At 42.7% G+C, this 21410-nt stretch overlaps 1 protein-coding gene across 1 annotated transcript; it reads right to left on the reverse strand.

Annotated features, from left to right (window-relative positions):
* Nucleotides 1–124: 124 nt before the first annotated feature.
* On the reverse strand, nt 125–20624 carry RUBCNL (rubicon like autophagy enhancer). Its single transcript, XM_032185469.1, has 15 exons — nt 20531–20624; nt 18211–18319; nt 15623–16300; nt 11904–11989; nt 8827–9034; nt 7920–8024; nt 6560–6602; nt 6041–6173; nt 5489–5634; nt 4905–4969; nt 3603–3841; nt 2811–2872; nt 1325–1478; nt 1114–1204; nt 125–608 (listed from the first exon to the last, which is right to left on the reverse strand). Exons 1-15 carry the CDS (start codon nt 20588–20590, stop codon nt 496–498), a joined length of 2292 nt encoding a protein of 763 aa, XP_032041360.1. The 5' UTR covers nt 20591–20624; the 3' UTR covers nt 125–495.
* Between the last annotated feature and the right edge of the window lie 786 nt (nt 20625–21410).

Below are 21410 nucleotides of genomic sequence, written 5' to 3' on the forward strand. Positions count from 1 at the left end.
CTTAAAAACTGCTGTCATGGATGAAACAGACAAAGGTTTTTATATTGTAGAACCGTATGAGAAAATGACTTCATATTTTACCACTTTTTCTGTTTCCAAAATCTGACACAGGTAAGGATTTCCATCACTTGTTTACTATCTTTACATTATTTGCATAATTACAGAGAAGAATCACTGTTATATGGAAAAATATAATATTAAAAATCTTACATACAAAGACGAAACATAGCAACAAAAATGCTGCTCACTGAATTAACACCCCGTCTTTCGGTCACCAGTTAAGATGAAACTCCTTTAGGGAGAGTTTTCAAGGATGATATTAAAGGCCTTTTCTTCTCCCCCCCCCCTCCTTTTTTTTTCCTTCTTCCCCTAAAGGAGACGTGCATTAAGAATAGTAATGTCTAAAACAACATTATTTAATCCTTAGTCAAGCACCTGAAGATTTGTCTTCGAGCATTGTCTGACACGGGCAATCATCATCAGAGGAATCCAGTTTCACAGAGGCACCACTGATGGAGTTTCTGAAAGCGTCCTCCGAGCTGCGATCCGCAGGCACTTGGGGCATCCTCCAGACTTGAAACATGCTTTGTGAAAGCATGCTTTGCACTCTGTTTATAAATACAAGCAGTTTAACATTAGGGAAAAAAAAAATCAATAGCTGTGTTCCTTTAAGAATTTCCTACCTCGTTCACCCAAGTATAAAAGTAAACAGAACAAGTATAAGACCAGGACGACAATAACCACTGTAACAACTATGACTAACCATTTTGGTAAGATTCCCAGGATTTACAGTGAATGTAATAATTCTTCTGGTATAGCAACAGTATTATAGCACTGTCCCAGGCTCTCTTTCATGCACAGACCCCAAAAAATCAGCCTCCCCCTGCAAACATAACTATGGATCGAACAAGTTCGTATTTTTGACCTCTAAATGGGCTGGTGTAACACAGGCACCGCAGGCTGGCTGTCAAACACACATGCTATCCATTGTTTTCAAATAAACATGCTTTCAGCAAAGCAAGCTCTCAGTGTTTTCCTAAAATAGAAGTAGGAACTGTTTTACACACCAACACCCCTCAGGGAAGGAGGAAAAAGATCTGGTCTGGAACATACCTGTGCACCTTTTGCATTTGGCAATCTGAAATGCAAAGAGCAGATCTGCACTCTGACAGAATTCACAGATAAACCCCTTGGCTTGACAGAGCTATGAGAACGAAAAGAAAGTTGTTTACTTTTTAGGTTGAATCTAAGAAAATAGTATTTGCAAATGTCAGCAGGGATGCTGCTCACACTGAGGACACTAAGAGCCCTCACTCGTCCTTACCTCACAACCATCCACGTGAGAGATGGAGGTCTTCAGAATATCTTTAAGAAGGGGCAGTAGCTGCCCTCGTTTGATCTTCACCAGGTCATCCAATGAGAAGAGATGCAGCTCCTCTGTCAGATGGCTGGGGACCTGTTCAAATTCTTTCAGTACACTGCAAAGAAAAAAAAAAAAAAAAAAAAGGAAAATCCAAATCAAGTTACAAAAGATGTCTTTCAAGCTTATTTAAAAATAAGCCTCTTTCACTTCTCCAGTCACCCCAGGATCACACAAAGCAGATTCATACTAAATACTACCTCCCCTCCCAATCTTAGTTCACGTTAACAAAAAAATGCAGGGTTTGGGATTTAGAATAAAATGTCTACTCCAAACGTGCATTCCTCAGGCACTGAAGTTGCCATGTGAAGATATCCCAGCAATTCTCAAATAATGGGTAAAAGGCTCTGTTCTACCTCAGCATGTAAAATCCCATACCATATCTAACCCATACCATATGGTATCTATCCCATACCATATCATAATAAATTATTATTTACTTTTTTGCCAGGAGATCTTTGTTTTTGTAGTGCACAGATCACTATGAAGTGAAACTATACTTCTGCTAAGCATGTGAACACTGAAAAGATGGCTATTGCTTTTAAAACTTCTCACATATGCCCAATTTAGAAGGTACAAAGGATCCAAATGCTTATTTCTATGATAGAATCACAGGGGGTTGTGCCGAAGAGAAACATCAAAATATATTTTTAAATTTGTTGGACAACATTTACATGAAGCTTTTCTTGAAGACATTCTGTTGAAGAGATAAGAGAACCTACTTTAAAGGCTTACTTTGCTCATGAGCGTTTTAAAAAAGTGTCAGCAATTCTGTGGTGAAGGTTTCATCACTCACATGTCTAACCGCTGTTTATGCCCATAGTCTGGGGACGTGTATGCCAAAAACCTTTAACTTCCAGTAAAAAGAAGGTCAGCTTTTTACCTTCTCATGTTCTGGTATTTCTCATGTTAGGTTACTACTTTCATTTTAGTACGTGTATACAAGAAACTGAATTGAGCATATGACAGATTTCTGGAAGAAATCTTTAAACTCCAAGGATCTCCTTTTTATGTGTGTTTGTTTTTTTACTAAGACAAATTGTCCCAGAGATGTAGATAAATACCTTAATATAAATAAATATCTCTGGCCTTTCAAGAGCAGGTGACAACCTGAGAGGGACAAAGAAAGGAAATATACACCTAGCAAGAATCATTCAAACTTAAACAAACACGTCTCTAATGATGTTAAGAGAAACAAAAGGCTACCACATAAAAGCTGATCTTTACTCAACATTCGCAGTGCAACAGAAGGAAGTTCTGTTACCAGAATTTTCTCTGACGATCAAAAAAGCTCACTGAAAATTGCACTCAGATGTTTCTAGAGAAGGCTCTGTAAGTACCTTATGTACGTTTTAATAAGCTATTTTTTATGCATGATCATGGCCCATACCTTTCACCAAACCTGCAGGTTTTCACAAGCTTTTTTAAATGAAAAAGCTGTTCCTGTGCCTCCTAAAAGATGAAGGAGAAACAAAACAGTAAGTCTTACTTATATATTTGTGAGAAAATAAAAACACAAAACCACTACTTGAGTCAGCAACCCTTGTCAGTCTATCAGTCACAATCTAAAAGTAAGAACTTCACACCGAATTAAGCAAATGGATTTTCTAATGCGTGACAGGTCAAGGAGTGCAAATGCTACCTTTATTTGCTGACAAGGGAAGCAATTCCAATGGTACAAAGTGCTTCATGTTGTCACACCAAGGTGCCAGATCCAAACACGTGTAAAAACAAGTAACAGTCTCCTCAGACAAGCAGGCAGCTTGTAATTGTCTGCGCAGCACCCTTCCTCAATCCTCAGATGAGTCAAGGGTGTTATTCCTAATGGCCCACAACACTAAGGAGTCATTCAAAACTTCTGGAGCTTTCCAACAGCCAACTGCCAAGCAGAAGTAAATATTTACTGTAGGAGCCCAGCTTCACATTGAACTGAAACTGGAAACACCTCCCAGGCGTGGGAGGAAATGAGACCTCTGGCATAGGTTGGAGACTTCTCCCTGCTTCATCTGTGAGGAGAGAGGAAGTCCCAGAAGTGTTGATGAGACAAATCTAACTGCAGAGAAGACAACTCTGTCTCCTTCCCCCCTTACACAGCAAAGGACAACCTGTCCCAAAGAGCTCTTCTCCAAAAGCCACAGAGCCACAAATATAAAAACAAACAAAAAATGACAGCCACACTTACCCTCACCCTGTCCATTTCCTTTGTTTTGGTATAGAGGGCTTTGTTGATAGTCAACACGTTGAAAATTGGTTGCTGCCATATGCTGTCCAGGAGGTGTTTGGAGAAGTTGCACACGTAGTATTTTTTGAAGTCCCACTTCATCAGTATTCGGGCAGGAATTGAAGACTGAGCGTAGCTGTGGCAACAGTCACAGAAGTATTTCCCCAGGTAGTCACAGTAGCGGAGTCTCCTGATATATTCTGCGGGTACACAGATGGCAGTGACACTGTGAATGTTTGTGGGATACACCTCCTGTCTAAATAACCTGTATCTACTGGAGCGAGTGGCAAGATTTTTCTATTTTTTATTATTTTTTATTTGAAGAGTGGGGTTGTTATTGTGGTAAACACATCCCTAAGGTTTGTATTTTCCGTTAGAAGAGAAACTTTTCCTCATTTCTGTATCTATCAGACTGAGCTTATGATATCCATCACCACGAGGTCTTAGAGAAACCATCATTACTTTACCCAAACACACAAACCAGCAGCAAAATACTGCTGTCGAAGGAAAGACAAGCTGATCTCGGTGTTACATTTCTATGCTATTTTTTTCCATATAAAGACATTTTTGATGTTTTTTTCACCTATCTCAGCATCTCAGGCTTGCTCAAGCCCATGCACCATCACTGTTGATACTTTACAGGCCATTACAGATGCTGTTCTTTGTCAGCAGGCCCTTTCAAGTGGTCTCGAAAGCCATTTCAAAGATTTCTTAGGTAAGGTCTGGTTACCAGACATGAAAATCACCATGCTTTCAAGCAGTTCTTGCAGAGTATCACAAATACTCTTCAGACAAGCAGGATTTTGTGATCAAGATTTGAGGGAAAATAATTGTTAAAACAAACCCAAAAGAACAAAACCACACATTCCATCAGCTTGCTTTTGGAGACTTTTGGAAATGAGTAAGTTGGCAGAGAGATAGAATTACTGAAAGAAACTGTTGGAAAATGTAAAAAAAATAGCATTTTCCAGCCCGGAGGCTTAATTTTTATAAGCTTTTCCTGTTTTGTTGTTGACTGTTACTAATTTTAACTGTAAGAAGGACGTCTATCAACTGCTGTATTCTATCTACAGTGAGAAATTTCAGGCAGTGGTAATTGGCTACACTGCCCATTTTATTGCAGGCACATCCAACAGTAAGATTTTCCTACCAGCTCAGACAGATTTTGCAATTGTGGAACGTCTACATTGATGAAAATCACAGCTGATTACCAGTTATGGATAGTTTGTTTTTTTTTTTCTTTTTTCTTTTGATAATACTTACTGCTTTCTACTGGGGTTCCACAACCAACACACGTAAAGTTTTGGGCAGCTATCACTGCATCTCTCCTGCAGACAGAGACAAATTGTTACATTTCACTTAACAAAATGCAGTTTTATTGCAGTTTTCCCCAAAGTCCTGCCTACTTTGTGCATTTAACATGGTTTAATGCAGAGTGAGACTAGCAGTTTCCCCAAATACTACCTTTCTTCCTCCTTTCTGAAAACCACCCTTGAAATGTGAGCATGGAAGAAGCAGGGAAAGCCTTAAAAATATACTCCAGTTAATCTCACAAAACGGAATTCTTCAGATTCCATTAAGCACTGCCACTGCAGCACCAAACAATATGTGTATTATCACATGTAAAAGTGCGTGCACCATGTTAATCAGGACGTGCCACCAGAGGGGAAAAAGATGCCATCTGCTTTCTAGCAAAGCTGATGACAGACACAGCAGAAGGCTGTGCCATGCAATAACAGGCCTAATCCTAGCTTTTATTAAATCACCCAGGCTCCTTCCATCAGCTTCAGCAGGTGTTACACAGCTCCCCATGCTTTACTGGCAGTGTTCAAGTCCACCAGACTTACTTGACTGAAGGGTGAATGTTAAATATAATCTGAGATCTTGGTGGGGTCCAGCCTGAAGATCCTCTTAATTTGGATATCATCTTTATTTCTTCAGCCAGACTCACACTGGACTCAAGCTCTCTCGGAATTTCTTCTTTCAGCACAGACTGTTGGGAAAAGACAAACTCATGAACAGCCAGTCAGCAGGACAAAGAATAAATGCTAGAAATTTGCTCCCTTTATACACCAGGATTGCTCCCTTTATACACCAGGATTTTACAGTTTGGTTTTCACCAGCACATAATCCCCACTCTGTTAAATTCCTCTGTATCAGTCCTAGGAGACGTACACTGTTCATATCTGCACAACATCTCAATTGTGCTGAAAATTACTAGTAAGAGAGGGTATTTTCCAAAAATTTCTCTAAAATTAACTAATAATCTGTGAGTATTTGCCTGCATTTTATTTTTTAATTGCAGCTTCCCCCTTCCCCTAACAGTGAGGCAGCTGCAGCGAGACAATGATTATCTGGGGAACAGGATAAAGAGCCTGCTGTTTTCGGCTCAGACTCACTCTCTGCTTAGATGAGCTCAGGCAACCAGACAGTTGCACTGCAGAGTCTGTCTGCAACCAGTGTTTTCTGAAAGCTCTGCACAACTCCTGAGCTGTTGCTTCAGCAGAATTGCTGCCCGGTTCAAAAGATGATCTGGAAGTTAAGCAAGAAAGACAGTGAAAAATAGCAGCGTGTCATCAGCAGATCCACTGCCTCTTCTGCATCCCTGAAAAAGCTTTCTCCCATCCCTTCATTCCCATTCCCTTGCTTTGATACACCCAGGCCCTAGCAGAGCCACAGCCACCACCCTCCAGCAAGACTCCAGGACCAAGGGAATGCTCTGTGAAGCCAGCTACCACAAAGACATTTGCTGTCGAGCAGCATTCCTTCCCCTTCCTTGGTGAGTACCAAATTTAGCACTCCCACACCTTTCCCCGCCCCATCCAAGAGTCACCAGAAAGCTGGCCCAGCAAAAAACCTTGCACTGCTGTACTGGGTTTACATGGCAAGGGCTATTACATTAAAATACAAAGCATTACCTTTCATCTGGGGTGACAGACAGATTTTCAAGGTCTTCAAGTTCTGCAGTAAAGGAGAAAGCTTTATCGTATCATTTGAGAAACAAAGCTTCTGTTACTCAGCACAGTTTTATGTCCACCTTCTGTATCACTGTGGCTGTCAGCCTCAAATATACTCGTCTTTGCAATACCCTCGCTGGATGTGGGAAATAACCTCAGCCCTAGCTGTAAAACGGACACAAGGAGCCCGATGCCCTCTGCAGAGCTGTGATATCTGGTGACGAAAAGTATTCCCTAACAGCAAGGCATCACATATCTCCATCAGCCTCCCTTCAAAAGCAGGGACATCAATACAGAGAGATTGAGTGCTTGAATCCAGCCCCAGCCAGAAGGAACTGGACATGAACGTTAACAGGCATAATGACAGTGCTTACATCACTTTTTTTGGACACTGAAAAATATTTGGAGACACCAATCACAAACATGCCAAATAATGCCATAAATGAGTTAGCTAGCAGGTGAGATGAATGGAATCAAAGCACACTTTTCTTTATTATGTTAATATGGACAAAATACGCAGACAAGGTGTTCACACTGGTAGCACCAGCTTTGGCCACGCATATTGTTCTGAAGACAAATGCTTCCCAACTCATCCACGTCAAAATAACTCTTGGTAACAGAAATAATGTTTTTTTTTTTGTGAGATAGCTCCCCATTCTTAGATGGGGAAAGAGGAGGTGAAAAATAAGTGGATCTCTGTAACACTAGAAGGAAGCATTAATAAGAAAATACTCTGTTAGCAAGAGAAAATAAGATGGAGGTTAAACATTGCCTAGGCCATTTTTAAGTGTTTGTATTTCTCTATATGTAAAATAAATAAATAAATAAATAAATAAACAAACAAACAAACAAACAGAAAGCAAAGAAACTTTAGGATCCTTTGAAGAAGAGCAGAACACTGGTGACTAATAGGACAAAGACAGTCTGCTCTGGAGCAAAGGTAGAGCTGCCTAAAAACTCATCACTCTCTAGTTAAGTTGATAACGTACTGTCCTAAATTCTCCCAAAACAATGCTGCTACAATTGTCTGAGGCTGTAGATTAACTGCAACTTTCACACTTTGCTCACCCACATTCACAGGTTTAATCCTTAAAAGGGTTGTAGTCATTGAAGCCAGCAAAGATATTCTTTTGCAGAAAGGAAATCCTGCACCACTCTGGGGTTTCTGCACGCGTCCTAATACGGAGTAATACATGTACACAGCTCTTTCCATTTTGTCATGTCATTTCTCCACCTACTAAATCAGTAAGTTTTCCAAACGACACAACAGATTCAGCTGAACAACAAAGCTGTTTCAGCAAATAAAATGTTAAAGTCTTACCTATAACCACATATTCATCCTCTGAGTCGCTGTGGCAGGGGAACCTGGCAGCCTCGTGATGTGACGGTAGATGTGCTGAGGAGCTGACAGTCAGCAGAGCACAGCCTGTCCAGAACAGAGAAGGCACCAATAAAACTATCCAGCGTCTACAGAGTAGCTGAGATTATTATGTTCATCGCTTTTCTCCACTTCCCAAAACTTTAGCATGCAGCCTGTATTTATAGAGCAATTTTTACACACGCACACAGAGCAAATTCTTGAGAGCCTGTCATACAGCAAGCCTCTTGGTTTCTTAGGGAGAAGTTTCTAGAAACTGAAATAAAAGGTTTTGTATTAATAGGAGTCTCTTCTGTTCTCATGTGGGAGATTTGCATCACTCAAGACTTAAATCTACTTAAAAGCCCAAGTGATGACACAAGCTTTATAATGCCAGGAGCACTTATTATCTTGCCTCAAACTACACGTGCATGAATACTCTGGGCAATTTCACTCAAATCCACTGGGTGATCGGATCTGCAAACTGCAGAAGTAAGCACAGAAGAAAAGAGCCATGCTTCAAATCCTGCAAGCGGATTTAAGCAGAGAGAAGGCAGGCACATGTTATCAAGAGTGGTGCTTGCTATGGGCCACCTTGATTTCAATATTCTTGTTTTTATGAGAATGGGAAAAAAATAAATTATAATAATTAACACAATTGTGAATATTCAAAAGGAAGAATTTGACCCATGGGGAAAACACTGGTGGAATACAGATCCTCAGGGAACACAACTCCAAGTGTAGAGAGACTCAAACCAGGCGATAGCTCATTTGGTTCTAAGCAATGTCCAAATTACTTTGTTATTTTTTTGCACAACAATTTACAGCAACGGCTGTCAGAAAAGGCTGCATTATACACTAAGTAACTTGCCTTCATAACCGCTGTCTGAAGAGGCAACAGAAGAATCAGACTTCTTCCCTCCGGGGTAAGAGGATAACTCCGAATCAGTGTGATAGCTGCCGTCCGAACCGCTCGTTTCATCCACACCCCAGGACTCTGCTTGTTGGCTTAGGATATTGCATTTCATCTTCTCCAGGGATGCTATAATCATATCTGCAACAAAGAAGTGCGCGTTCTCCTGGACACAAGACAGGAACACTCGTTAGCAAGCAGCATACTTTATAATCACTTAAGGGGAAATTAAATATATATTTTTTCCCGGTACTTTTCCGATTCAAGAAGTGAAAATGTAAAGCTATTTCGCCTTTCATTTGCACACACACCAAAAAGAAACCACCTCAAGAGCACTTCTGAGACAATAAGCAGAAGGCAACTGCCCAGATAATTGTCTTAGCCTTGATGAAAGCATACCATTTACTTTTATCTTGTCCATCTACCAGATGAAAAGAAATTTGATTACATCCCTAACTGATGAGTACGGATGCATTTTAGGGCTTCTAGGTGCGTTGCTTTTTTTAGTATCTAAGTATTAATCCCCGTACTGTATTTAACAGGATTGAATTTCAAGTTACAGAATCATTGTCAGTTGTGTACAAACAGTTTTGCATGCGTGTTAACCTGGATGGGGCCAGAAGTGGTAAGTTTTAAAGCAGACTGTGGCTCTTCAGATCTGGCAGGCGATACAGAAGCCAGTGAAGTGTTTTCATGTGTTAAAGAGTTCAGGCAGGGAATATGGAGTGGGATAGCTTACCGTCAACTCAAGGCTGCATAGAAAGTTTGCCCTTAAATAAAAGCTCATCCCCTGCTTTAAATAACAGCTTGTAATTTCAAAGCTTCACCACAGAATCACAGAACTTCCAGGTTAGAAGAGACCTCAAGATCATCGAGTCCAACCTCTGACCTAACACTAACAGTCCCCACTAAACCATATCCCTAAGCTCTACATCTAAACCATGACACTTCCACACCAGAAGCCACCCTCCCCGTAGGGTTCCTTACCAGTCTGCCTGCCTGGGTCACCCATCCTCCATGAAAAAGGAACTAAAACCACCTTCACTGCCACTGAGGCTTCCAGATAAATCTGGGGTTCCCTACCCCAATGTCACTGCTGTATCCTCTCTCCAGCCGTCCAAGAGGCTCAGCCCAAAAGCGAATATGTGACGGAGGTATAGATGCAATCAGGTGTGCGAATAAAAACTCCTGAAACACTCAGGATACCCTCCCTCCCTCCTCTCAACTGTGCATGCCTGTGCTGTCCAAAACTAGACCTCTAAAACACCACAGCTGTACTAAGGCTAGAGATTCTGAGTGCAGAATAATACAAATTTTTCTAAAAAATGTATTATGCTCAGAAAATTGAACCACTCCTGCCAGTATCCCCTACAACTTGTACAGGAAGTATGAAGAAAGGCACCGGTGTTTAGATATAGCTGCTGTGCTCCCTAGGATTTTGCTACCTCATGTGCATTCTGATTGTCCACAGCCTAATTTTTTTGTCCACATTCATCTCAACGTTAGGGAGAGCCCACGAGTCCCTGTGGGTGTTTCAAGAAACTTCTGTCTTTCACCTAAGACTGCGCGGCGTTGGTTAACCCCAAGTTAGTGGCAGAGCACAGCGTATCAGCACGTCCTGCTGATAAAACCAGTTATCAGAGTATCTGTTGCAAAATGGTGGAACAAGATACAGGCACCCCTCCACTCAGCATGACTATCAGCTTTCAGCTCTGCTGGTAACGTCTGTCACCCTAAGAAGGAGCCCAAGTGGGCCGTGACACATCAACCTTCTCCTTTCTCTTCCCTCCCACTCATATCTCAGTGGAAAGTCCCCCTAGTCCATCTGGCCCACCTCCTTCCTGGCGCAGGACTACGACTCTCAGACTTGCTGACACTTTCATGCACCTTAGCGGGTTTTTTTTTTAAATCTACTCCCTGGTCTTCTGGTGTTTGAGAGCAAATTGCTTTGGTATTGGTTCCTACATCACAGGTGGAGGAATGTCACCTCCTTTCTGAAGTGTCTTTTAGAAAAAGCAACATGAAAAAGCCAGCTCAGAAGCCCTTTCTTTTTTTTTGTTCTTCTCCCCTCTCTGCTTTAAATGCACCCTAGGAACAACGAGAGCTTCAAGTCAAATGCAGAGCTTGCCACTCCAGTAAAACCCGTGCTGCACACAGTGATTACTTCTTGGGCCCAGGACGTGGGACCAGATGCACAGCAGCAGTCCAGCAAAAAAAGCTCCTCTTCCAGGCACACTTCCAAAGTTTTTTTAGTAATAAATCCTACTCTTCGCTATAATTAATTATAACATTAGCCTTTCTTTCCCAACTGTTGGAAGAGATTAAGAGCCTCTTTAGCACCCAGAGATATGTGCTACAACACTATCTTGTCATCTTTAGCTCTCTTCCAATGGGCTGCCAAGCTTAAACTACTGCAGATGTTGCAGTTATTCGTTTGAGATTCTTTTACAGCAATCTCACAGGCTCCTCATGAGCAGAAAAACACAGAAAACAGCCCCACCTGTAAAATGACTGTAAAATCATGGCTGAATCCCATTCATATGCATGTAACTGCAACAAATTGTACTGTAACTTTACTGTGACTACACGAATCTTAAAGTTTGGTCTCAAGGAATATGGGAAAACATATTTCTTGGCCCTGCTTAAGCAGGGGGAAACAGAGTAGATGACCTGCAGAGGTCCCTACCAACCTCAACCATTCTGTAGTTCCACAAAAATGATGGAGTGAAAAGAAGTATGCAGTGTTCTAGAATCTTTCTATTAGTTTAAAATAATAATAATGGACTGAGAGTAAAAGCAAATGAAGAAGTAGGCATTTTAGACAGCTTGAGTCACAAGGGAAAGAAGAGGGAAAATACAGTAGTTGTAAAAATTAGGAAAAAAAGAGTTTTCTGATAATCAAGTCAAACAGAGAGTCGAGTGCCTACACAGATTTAGTAACGAATGACTGCAATTATTGAGAAATGTTTCCTGTCACTTGGTTTCACTACTATAAAAATGGAAAAATATTGCAATTTTTTTTTTGTCGTCCTCACCTTCTCCACATCTTCTGGAAGCACGAAGATGTCCTGCAGAGAACGATTCAAGGGTACAGCACTTATGTTCAAAAGTGAAGCAGAACCTGTGGGTGTTAAAAGAACTTTATTAGCTATAACAATAACCACCAATATTTGATACATCTCTTTACATGCCCAGACCAGAGATTCCCTTAGTCACTACAGCAAAGAAGGAAGAAACTTGGCCACTCTGTTTCCGTCCTGCGAGGGAATCTCCCTCCTGTCTTCAAATGCAACCCATACCACGTGTTAAGACATGGAACTGGAGCAGATCCATTAACTGTAGGACTCCCTGCTTCCCAAACAGCAGTTTTGTTTTCCTGGCATTTCCTGCTGCGTCTGTGAAACAAAATTAATCTCTTTTCCCATTGACTTTGCACTCACAACCTTCTTTGCCAAAAAATTGAGGGTGTCAGACCATGCCCTAACGTTTCGCATTCAAATCACACGCAACCACTGCGAAATTTGCTGAGATGTGTGATGAAGATCACACAAACTGCCTGTAGATGTAGATGCTAAGGAGATAGGAAAGGAAATGACTTCTGATTTCTAACACCGGCTGCTGTTTAGTCGCTGCCTCTTCTTTGACCTTATACCAATCAATTTCTGTTTCACTGTGGCGATGCTTATAGAATAAAATATACCACACCTAAATGCTACCACCACACGCCCTTTATAGCTGTTACAAATAACAGGGCGTAACCCAAGGCTCTTCGTAAAACAGAACTGCCACTGATGAATCCTTCCAAAGTCACATAAAGGGTAAAGAAACCCCCAAAAATGTGAGAATAATTTATGATTTTTTTTTCTCCAGCCAAACAGCACTGAACACCCAGATTCTTTATACAGTTTTACTTAAATAAACCTCGTTACACTGCCCCTAGGTGTTGGTGAAATCAGGCTGAGAAGTCAGCGCTGTATTTTGATGTGAGGAGGTGAGATGAGATGGATGTAGAGATTTGTAAAGAATTATTAACACCTGCATTTTATATACCATGGAGAAAAACGGGAGAGGCTGACGATCTGACTTTTCAAAACAAATTTTAATCACTGAAGCAAAGTCACTAGCTAATTAGGTTATTTACTTACCTACTTGATGATTCACCTTACTGGGCAAGTTGTGTGTGGGGAGTACAAGTAAGTGCTAAAGATCCTACAGCTTGGTAAAAGCCTACTTTCTGAGCAGTTAAGATAACAAACATCCTCTGAATTAAAAATAAGAAGAAATAAGGAAATGGGAAAATTATTTTTTTCTTTAAAATATAAGATGCAAGTAGTCTTACATATTATTTCAAAATCTAATGGGAGCTTTCTCTCTTGCTTACCTTTTGCACCTCACTTCCACCTTTATGCTAAAATAGTGTAAAGCAGAAAAAAACATTCTGATTTAGTAATTTTAACTAAAACTTGGTTCCATTTTGCATGAAAACAAAGTCCTGCTCCACAGGACATCTGGGTGCCATACAGAAAAGCAATCAAACAAACAAACAGCGTAAGGATCTCTCCAAAACCACAGAAGATTTCCAGCACGTTGTATGTTGCTAATGCCGCTGGGTAACGTAAGTCAGGGTAAAATTCAGAGTTGAGATTTCTTCTTTTTCACAAAATGAAAAGAAGGTGGTGGGAATTGATTTCAACAAGATAAAACACAGACAAAAGAGGGCCTAGGGACAGACAAAAATCTAAAAGAATGGGGATTCTCAACAGATGACATAAGGAGATTTATTTTTTTGGCTCTGAGCTTGAGTAACAACCCAATGAGGCTGCTGGGCAAAGCAAAATCCCTTCCCCAGGCTTGGACAAGGGTTTTCCAGCTGGGTATTTCAGCAGCACAGGATCTCGGGGCATCCAGCAATGGGATGCAGCTCTGGGTCTGACGCATAACGTTGCGGTTGCCCTTCTCTTCCTGAGCAGCATGCCTGGAGGCTGGGGAAAGGCTGCTCAGGAGCTGCAGAAGGAAATGCCCTTGATGCTCACCAAGGTTGGAAGCCAGAACGAGCCCTGTGAAACGCCCGTGACACACCAGCCACAACAAAGCCCCCAGAAAACCCCAAATTCTGTCACAGACTCCTCATTAGCACTGATGGAGCCTCTTCCAAGGTTGCATGGGGCCACTGGAGAGTGGCCCTGAAAAGCATGAAAATGGGACAAGCCCTAACAGGAGTCTCACAGGATCAGCAGAAGTAACTACCTTGTTAAATCCCACTGAAAAAAAAAAATATTTACTCTGATTTAAGCCACAGGGACTGGCATTTTTCTACCTCTTGTGCATCCCTCACTTGTTCTCCTCCAAGAAGATGAGAATCTACCATCTTTGAAATAACAATCAAAAGGAACCCCAATCGGGAGATGCTCTTGTGTAATTCCTTCCTTCAAATTACGCTTTTTATTTCTTCTTTTTCAGTTTGCCATTTCTCTAACCTGTCCTCATTGGAGAACATCAAAAAAAGGAGAAAGAAACCCCAAAAAATCTGACTTCGCAACCTTCAAACCCCCCATTCTGGACCACGCATCAGTCATTCAAACAGCTGGAAGCACCAAAGAAGAGTGAAATGCAGAATTTTTTCACTTGTACTGAACAGAAATCTCAGACTGCCGCAGACAGAGCCTGCCTGCACAGCGTATAACTGGATCCCAGCTCCCTCGAGGATTATTTGTTAATAAAAAACAAGGGCACTGCTTCTTCAGTCACCTGGCCGCTGTGCTCCTCTGTTCACTTTGCAGAGAACCAGGAGCGTTGCTGACCCAAGAGAAGCTTGTGACACGTCCTGCTTGTGCCAGAAAATTGAGTCACACGCAACTTATTTGTTCTTACACACGCACCCTGTGGTCCCTGATGACATTTTAGAGGCTTGGCTGTTTCCCAGACGGAGTTCCCGAAAACCTGCAGGACTGGCCGAGCCCAGCTCCAACCACGGGGTGTGGTTTCCATCCTGCACGGGTCAGCAAACAGCCTCCCAAGCGGAAGCCAACAACCATCACCTCCACCATCCTGCCCCAGATGACAAACTTCTTACTGGTAAAAGCTCCCACTCCTCCGGAGGGATGGGGGAATTTGAGGTCTCACCACCAGCTTCAGGCCTGAGAGGTGCTTTGAGGGAATATATGGGAAGCACCAGACCTTGGAAATGGAGCTTTGTCTTTTTTTTTTTTCAGTGTAAAAAATGAGATCTCAGTTGCACCTGTCTGGGGCTCGGCATCTAGTGAGATTAAACCATTAGATACTACTGGTAACGTCCTTTATAAATAATAAGAAAAAGCTTCACCATGCTGCAGCAAAGGCTCCTAATATCAATGCTAGGTATTAAAAAACAGGATTCTTCTGCTGCTCCTCAGCGAGCTGCAGGAGCAGGAGGAAGCCCAGCTCAGCAGTTAAACTTCACTACAGCCTTTAGTTGGCACCTCATCCCGGGGTGTTCCAGGCTGATCAAAGCTCAGTGATTTCTCCATTTTACCAGAGGGTGCATATTAAAGAAGCATTTGTGTCAGCAGACAGCACTGCAAGCCAGAATGCCTCCTGTTTCACTGGCTCTCCTTCATTTTGAAGCTTCCTCTTTCTTCCCTCTCCCCTACTTCGAATGACAGCATTTGTACAGTCATTAGCATTCACCATAAACAAGGTCCATTTCAGTTTCAATTACCAACACCTCTCCTTCTCAGCACAGACATGGTGAAACAGAAATGGAACGTGAAGTTACCTGTTCGACTGAAAGGCTCTGACTGGGGAAACACAGGGGGAGAGCTGCTGTCACTGCTGCTGACTTCTGCAGGCTCGGAAGCTGCGGGGTATTTAAATAGAGCTGCTGGCTTACTGATGGCTGAATCTGGCAGAAGCCTTGTAAAAGTCACGTCTCGTTCGGGGGAGCTTAGGGAATTTTGGCATTCTTTCACAGGATGCACGACAGCCGACGTGACGGTGCCTCCTGTTAACGTCACTTGGGTGAAGCAGTCCCGCTTCAGAGGGGATACGTCCGAAAGGGTGAAACCATTCAGGGAAGAAGTAGCAGGGTCCCTGTCAGAGTAACGTGGCTGAAAGAAAGTATCCAGCGAAGGTCTGGAGGAATCACAGTCCCTGTTGTCCCAGCACGCCCGGTGCCTTGTAAACCTGATGTCTGTTTGCGTACAGGCAGCGCTGTGATGCGCGGAATCGCTGTCGCTGTCCTCGTTGTTATCCCCATCGCTGCTTTCTTCCCACCTTTCCATGTCACTGTCTGGTTGTTCAGCTCCCTGCATCGTGCTCTGCTCCGAAAGCAGAGAGGGTTTCAAGCCAGATGCACTCAGAACAGAGACGAGAATGTCTTTGATGGCTTCGGCACTGTCTGGGTACGATCCAAAACTTCCAGCATGTCCAATTACAGCTGGCCTTGAGTACTCGTCTGTTCAAACAAGGAAAGAAACAGAGAGATTAGGAGACAATAATAATAATAAAAAAGATAATTTAAATTTACAACATGAATAAAACACGTCATTTTCAGCATGAGCAAGAAGAAAGGGAAGAACCGAATTCATGCACCACTCTGTCCTGCCTCCTCCTTCAAGAGAGATCTTGCTTGATGCAATCAGGAAGCAATTCAGTCATTGATAAGGTTAGGTAATAAATCAGCAGTAAAGTACGCTGCTTCTAGCCAAACGCAAACAATTAGTTAATACCTTAATGGGGTCTGATTGTCAGTGTGCTCAAAAACATCCTACTTCCACAAGCCTGGGCGAGGTACAGCCAAGTAACTGTTACAGCCCTGCTACTGACTGTTTACGTGGTTGGGCTCTATTGCCAGGAAGTAGAAAGACACATTAAATAGCAAGGCACATACAGAATCAAAATAAAAATAAGAAAAGAAATGCACACTTAGTAGTAAAAGGTCATGTGCTTGCATGTTTCAGCTTGGTCTGACGCCCCTGCTCATGCGGAAAGTAACCCTCAGCTCGTTATTCAGAGGAACAGCAGCATTTATGGGAACCCACAGAGAAAATCAGCTCTATCACAGTGAGCTCATTACTATGTCTCTTGGAGGAATCAAAAATGCTGCCAGCCATGGTCCTAAGAGACCTACTGTAAAACTGACATTCAGTAGAAAATGGGAAAACTGCCTTTAGTGGCAAACAGGGCAACAGAAGTGTGATGTAGGAGCGTGCACTGCGATCAGTAGCTATTCACAAATAAACTGAAGTTTTGCCTTCCACAAAAAAAGCCTCATAGGAACTGCCATCACCCAAGGAATGGACAGATTAGGCACAAAGTCTGTGTTCCTCAAGAAGAAACTATCAACTGTATCACAACAAAACTAACAACTGTCTCCTTTGGGGAAGATAAGCCGGCTGTAAAATTCTAAGAATAGGCACAATCAAGGAGACTCATTTCCAGGGCACAGACCTATTAGTTAGGACCACAAGGAATGTTAAACACCGTTGCTGAAAAAAGCAGCAGGTCTTGCAGACTGCAGACTTTGCCCAGAGGTTGCTCTCCTTGGAAATACCTCATCTGACAACAACAAACCTCTCCCTGAGTCACTCACCTGGAAGCCAGCACACTCAAACTGCTTGTTAGATAAGAAAGTTTACTAATGCAGGGATCCAAAACAAAACAAAAACCCAATGCACTTTGGGAAAGCAAGTCTATAAAGAGCAGTCCCCATCAAGAGAAACTGAAAACATTAACTGTTAAGAATATCATGTGCAAGATGCACTGCAAGAGTTCCTGCAAGGGCTCCTGCAATGCTGTCCTTGTAAAGCCAGGTCGAAATTATTTCATATTTTCATAAATTATCATATTTTCATTTGAAATATTTTCATATTTCAAAGCCCATCCTGACAGCCTTTCCATTCCCTCTCATCCTATGTCATCTCCACCACACCAGCATCACGAAGCATCTCCAGCACAAACCATACAGCCATGCTGACTTAATCTGCTAAATACTTGTTCTACTTGAAGAGAACAAATTTTAAAAATTTAACTCAGGCTTCTGCAAATGCCGAGCCTGGGGAAAAAACAAAGGGCTGTATTTTAAGCTACTACTGGGAATAGCTTGGTTCCAATTAAAAAAAAAAAATCAGTTTCAGTTTTACAACTAATACTCATGTGAGTAATTATGGTAACGTGAAAGTTTAAGAAACTGTTAGAAACTGTTCCTTTGAAATTGTACAGTCAACTTTGATGTTGTCCCGTCAATTAGCAGGGTTGCCTCTCCAACAAGATTACAGCTACACACCAAGATAAATAGCATTTACTATCACTACAAGCACCAGTAAAGCTCCCTAGAAGGAGGCATCTTAGAACAAATTGACATACCTGAGAGAACTGAAATTTGAGGTGTTGGAGCAAGACAGCTAATCCTCGCTGAGGGGTTTGAAGAAAACGCTGACTCTGTGAAAGCCACTTTTAGATTTTCGTGGTTTAACTAGGACAAGAACACACGGGCGATTTGGTTAGAAGACAGCAGTACTCTGGTAGCGATACCCTCAGTCTCACAAACATGCCATCAGGGGACACAGAAAAACACTGTGCTAAGGCCTGCTGGCACTTACCCAACTACTGCCAGTGCCTATAATTCTGGTTGTCCGACAATCTCCCAAAAATCATGCATGGTATAAAGAGCACTAGCATCTTAACTCTGTGTTTTGCATTTCACTTCAAAAGGTAAGTGACCTTCAACACCCAAGCTCATACTGTCTATAGTCCTGAGCATTTAATTACAAAATAACAAGTTCCAAAAATAAGACTCAGAAGAGACTCTTTTCTCCCACGTAGCAAGGCAATGATGTTATTTTATTTTATTTTTTTAGAAGCATGTTTTCATTTTCTTGGAAGAGAGATTACCGTCATTACTCAGTCACATGTGCGCCTCCTTTATCAGAAGCACTGGTTGGTTTGGTTTACAAGGCACTCCTCATACTGAGAGTTAAATGTGTGTAAGGGATATGCAAGATAAAATGCTGAATTCAAATAACTACATATTTGTGAAAACAACAGTAATGAAGCGCAAAAGAATTCAAGGAGCCGCCAATGTGTAGCTGGAAGGAAAGGCCTGTTTGGATGTATAGAAGCTAAGAACTGAATATATAAACGAGGCCATGATCCACAGGCTGCCTGATTTTCCAGCAGTATTGACTGCGATCAAGTGTGGTCCCATCATCTTGGCAGCCTAATTTGATATAACATTAGGATAATGGAGCTGACGTCAGCAACTTGGTTGATCCAGAACGAAGCAAGGAGTGACACAAGTAGATAATAGTTGACCTGGCATAGGGCCTGCCGGTATAAGCTGACAAAAAGTTTTGAACACGTTTGAACTGACTGAGCGGGTTCATACCAGATCAGCATTTTGCTTTGTGTGGACATGACATTTCTGATTATTTAGACCCTCTATGCCGGATTTATTTACCATATTGCCAAACCAGTGTGAGCTGAACTGGGGCAAGCAGGTTAGCACAGATCCTGACAGAGTAGGATACACCAAGATACTCCAATATAGGAGCAGGATACACCCAGGCCATCAAAGCAACAGGTCTCCTCCCTAAGCTCATAAATTCCGTCCAAGGGCTACGCATTCACCTCCTGCTGCTTCAGCATGCTGTGGGTCTGCAGAATACATTACAGAAGTCAGGAAAATCGAAGGAGTTAAATGGAAAACATTGTTAAAAGGACTGGGATCCCTGTGATCCCATATAGAGAGAAAGGAGTGAAAAGGTGAGCTGCCCTCTACCACCCCACACTGACCTTAATGTGGTCCTGAGAGAGAGTGAGGGGACTTGGATAGCAGATCACGGAAAGCAGAAGTTTCCAAATTGAAAACCACAAAGTATTTCCCTTTTAACTGAAGAATAACGTTTTGGAACAAGAATAACATGCTGAATTTCAAGTATTTAGTGTCTGAGTGCGTCAGTGCTTGGAAAAACGCTCTGTTAGGATCTGATCATGCTTTCCCCACCCCTTCACTAACAGAAAGAACTGCTGTGCAGACAGACTTTATATGTATAAATATAATATTATCGATATTACTGGATAAAATAATTCTTACAGGAACTCATTTTAAGCAATTATTTTGATTAAAAAAAAAAAAAAAAGTTAACCAGCTCTACATCGTAGGATGCTTATATCATAACTATCTGACACCAGGTTAAGTGCAAGGACCTTATCAGTAGGTACAAGTATTAGAGTGCTGAGTGTCAAGATTGTATCTTAAAAAAAAAAAAACAAACCTCCCATCTCTCATATCGCATCATAAGCAATTTGTGTTCGGAGAATTTTGATCAAAGATTTCCATTTACTTTCAGGGCGCTGCGGCTTCGGCTACATCACTGATCGGGGGAAAGATCCCTCAGTATTTGATTACCAAACAACGAGAAGTAATTCCTGAGCACTTATAACAGACAAGAGAGGTGCATGAGGCATCCAAAAACACGTAGGCACACTCAATAGGAGCGCCTGACAGTTCCACATTTTTCACAGCAACCAGTTTTTCCCCTCCAACACCGGGAAGGCATTTCCAAAATCCAAGTCAGCTGCAAAAACGCGGTATTTACCGCAACCGCTAGCATCTAAAAGCCGGTTTTTTTGTGGAAAAAAAAAGCTCCCCAGCTACTGACACTAAGCCGGCCCGGAGCCTTACCTTGCCGGAGTGCCTGAAGACCCCGCTGTAGCTGGCTACAGCCACTGCATGGAGAGACATGGTGGGGAAACGCTCATCTTCCTCCTGCCGCTCTCGGACCTGCAAGCAACCGGGAAAGAATTACAGACTCCGTGCAGGCTCCGCATGCATTATCCTCAAGCGATTTCGGCCCTGACTTCGCACCAGGACAGGGCTGGCGGGTCCCCCCTTGCCGTGCCGGGCCCCCCCTTGCCGTGCCGGGTCCCCCCCGGCCATGCCCGGTCCCCACCTGCAGCCCCAGTCCCGGCGCTGAGGCGGCCGTGAGGCCTCAGAGAGGGCGGGGAGGGACGCCCTGACGGGGCGGTGCTGCCCTCCGCCCCGCCCGCCTCCTTCTTTTCAGCCTGGTCAGGGCTGTTTTCTGTTGAAATAAAGAAACGAATAAATAAATTTTGGGGTGTTTTGGGGTCGATGGTGTGGGGTGCGGCCAGGCCAGAGCTGGTGGTGCGCTGTGGGGTGAGGCTGCGACCACGCCACAGCCAGGACTGGTCTCGGCCTAAGCCCCTGCAGGAGTAAGGGTTTAGTTGAAATAAACCAGGGTAATCCCTGCTGGAGGGATTGGCATTAATAAAATGGGATTGTTCTGAAAGCCTGACCTGGCTCTTCTCTTTGTCCCACAGAGTGAGCAGCGTGCACCAGCCCTGCAAGCGGTCAGCTGCGAGTCAGCCCTTGCTGCCGCAGCACTATTTAAGGGAAAGCAAATCAAAACAAAACGAACCCAATAACAAAACAAAACCAACCCCATAAAGATAAATCAATGAGGAGTGAATGTGGTGTGCTTGCTGAATTGGGGTGGGGGACACCACAGGCGAGGCGTGTGGACACACCTCGTACAGCCAGCTGT

This window comes from Aythya fuligula, chromosome 1 (assembly GCF_009819795.1).
Source record: "Aythya fuligula isolate bAytFul2 chromosome 1, bAytFul2.pri, whole genome shotgun sequence".
Lineage (NCBI taxonomy): Eukaryota > Metazoa > Chordata > Aves > Anseriformes > Anatidae > Aythya > Aythya fuligula.

Bases quoted from the DNA above. Each gene is read 5' to 3' on its own strand.
- RUBCNL (XM_032185469.1), bottom strand. From the start codon at position 20,590: ATGTCTCTCCATGCAGTGGCTGTAGCCAGCTACAGCGGGGTCTTCAGG. The intron at 16,301-18,210 runs GTATGTCAATTT...TTGTTTGAACAG, and splicing joins TCAAATTTCAGTTCTCTCAG to ACGAGTACTCAAGGCCAGCT. The intron at 1,205-1,324 runs GTAAGGACGAGT...TCGTTCTCATAG, and splicing joins CTCACGTGGATGGTTGTGAG to CTCTGTCAAGCCAAGGGGTT.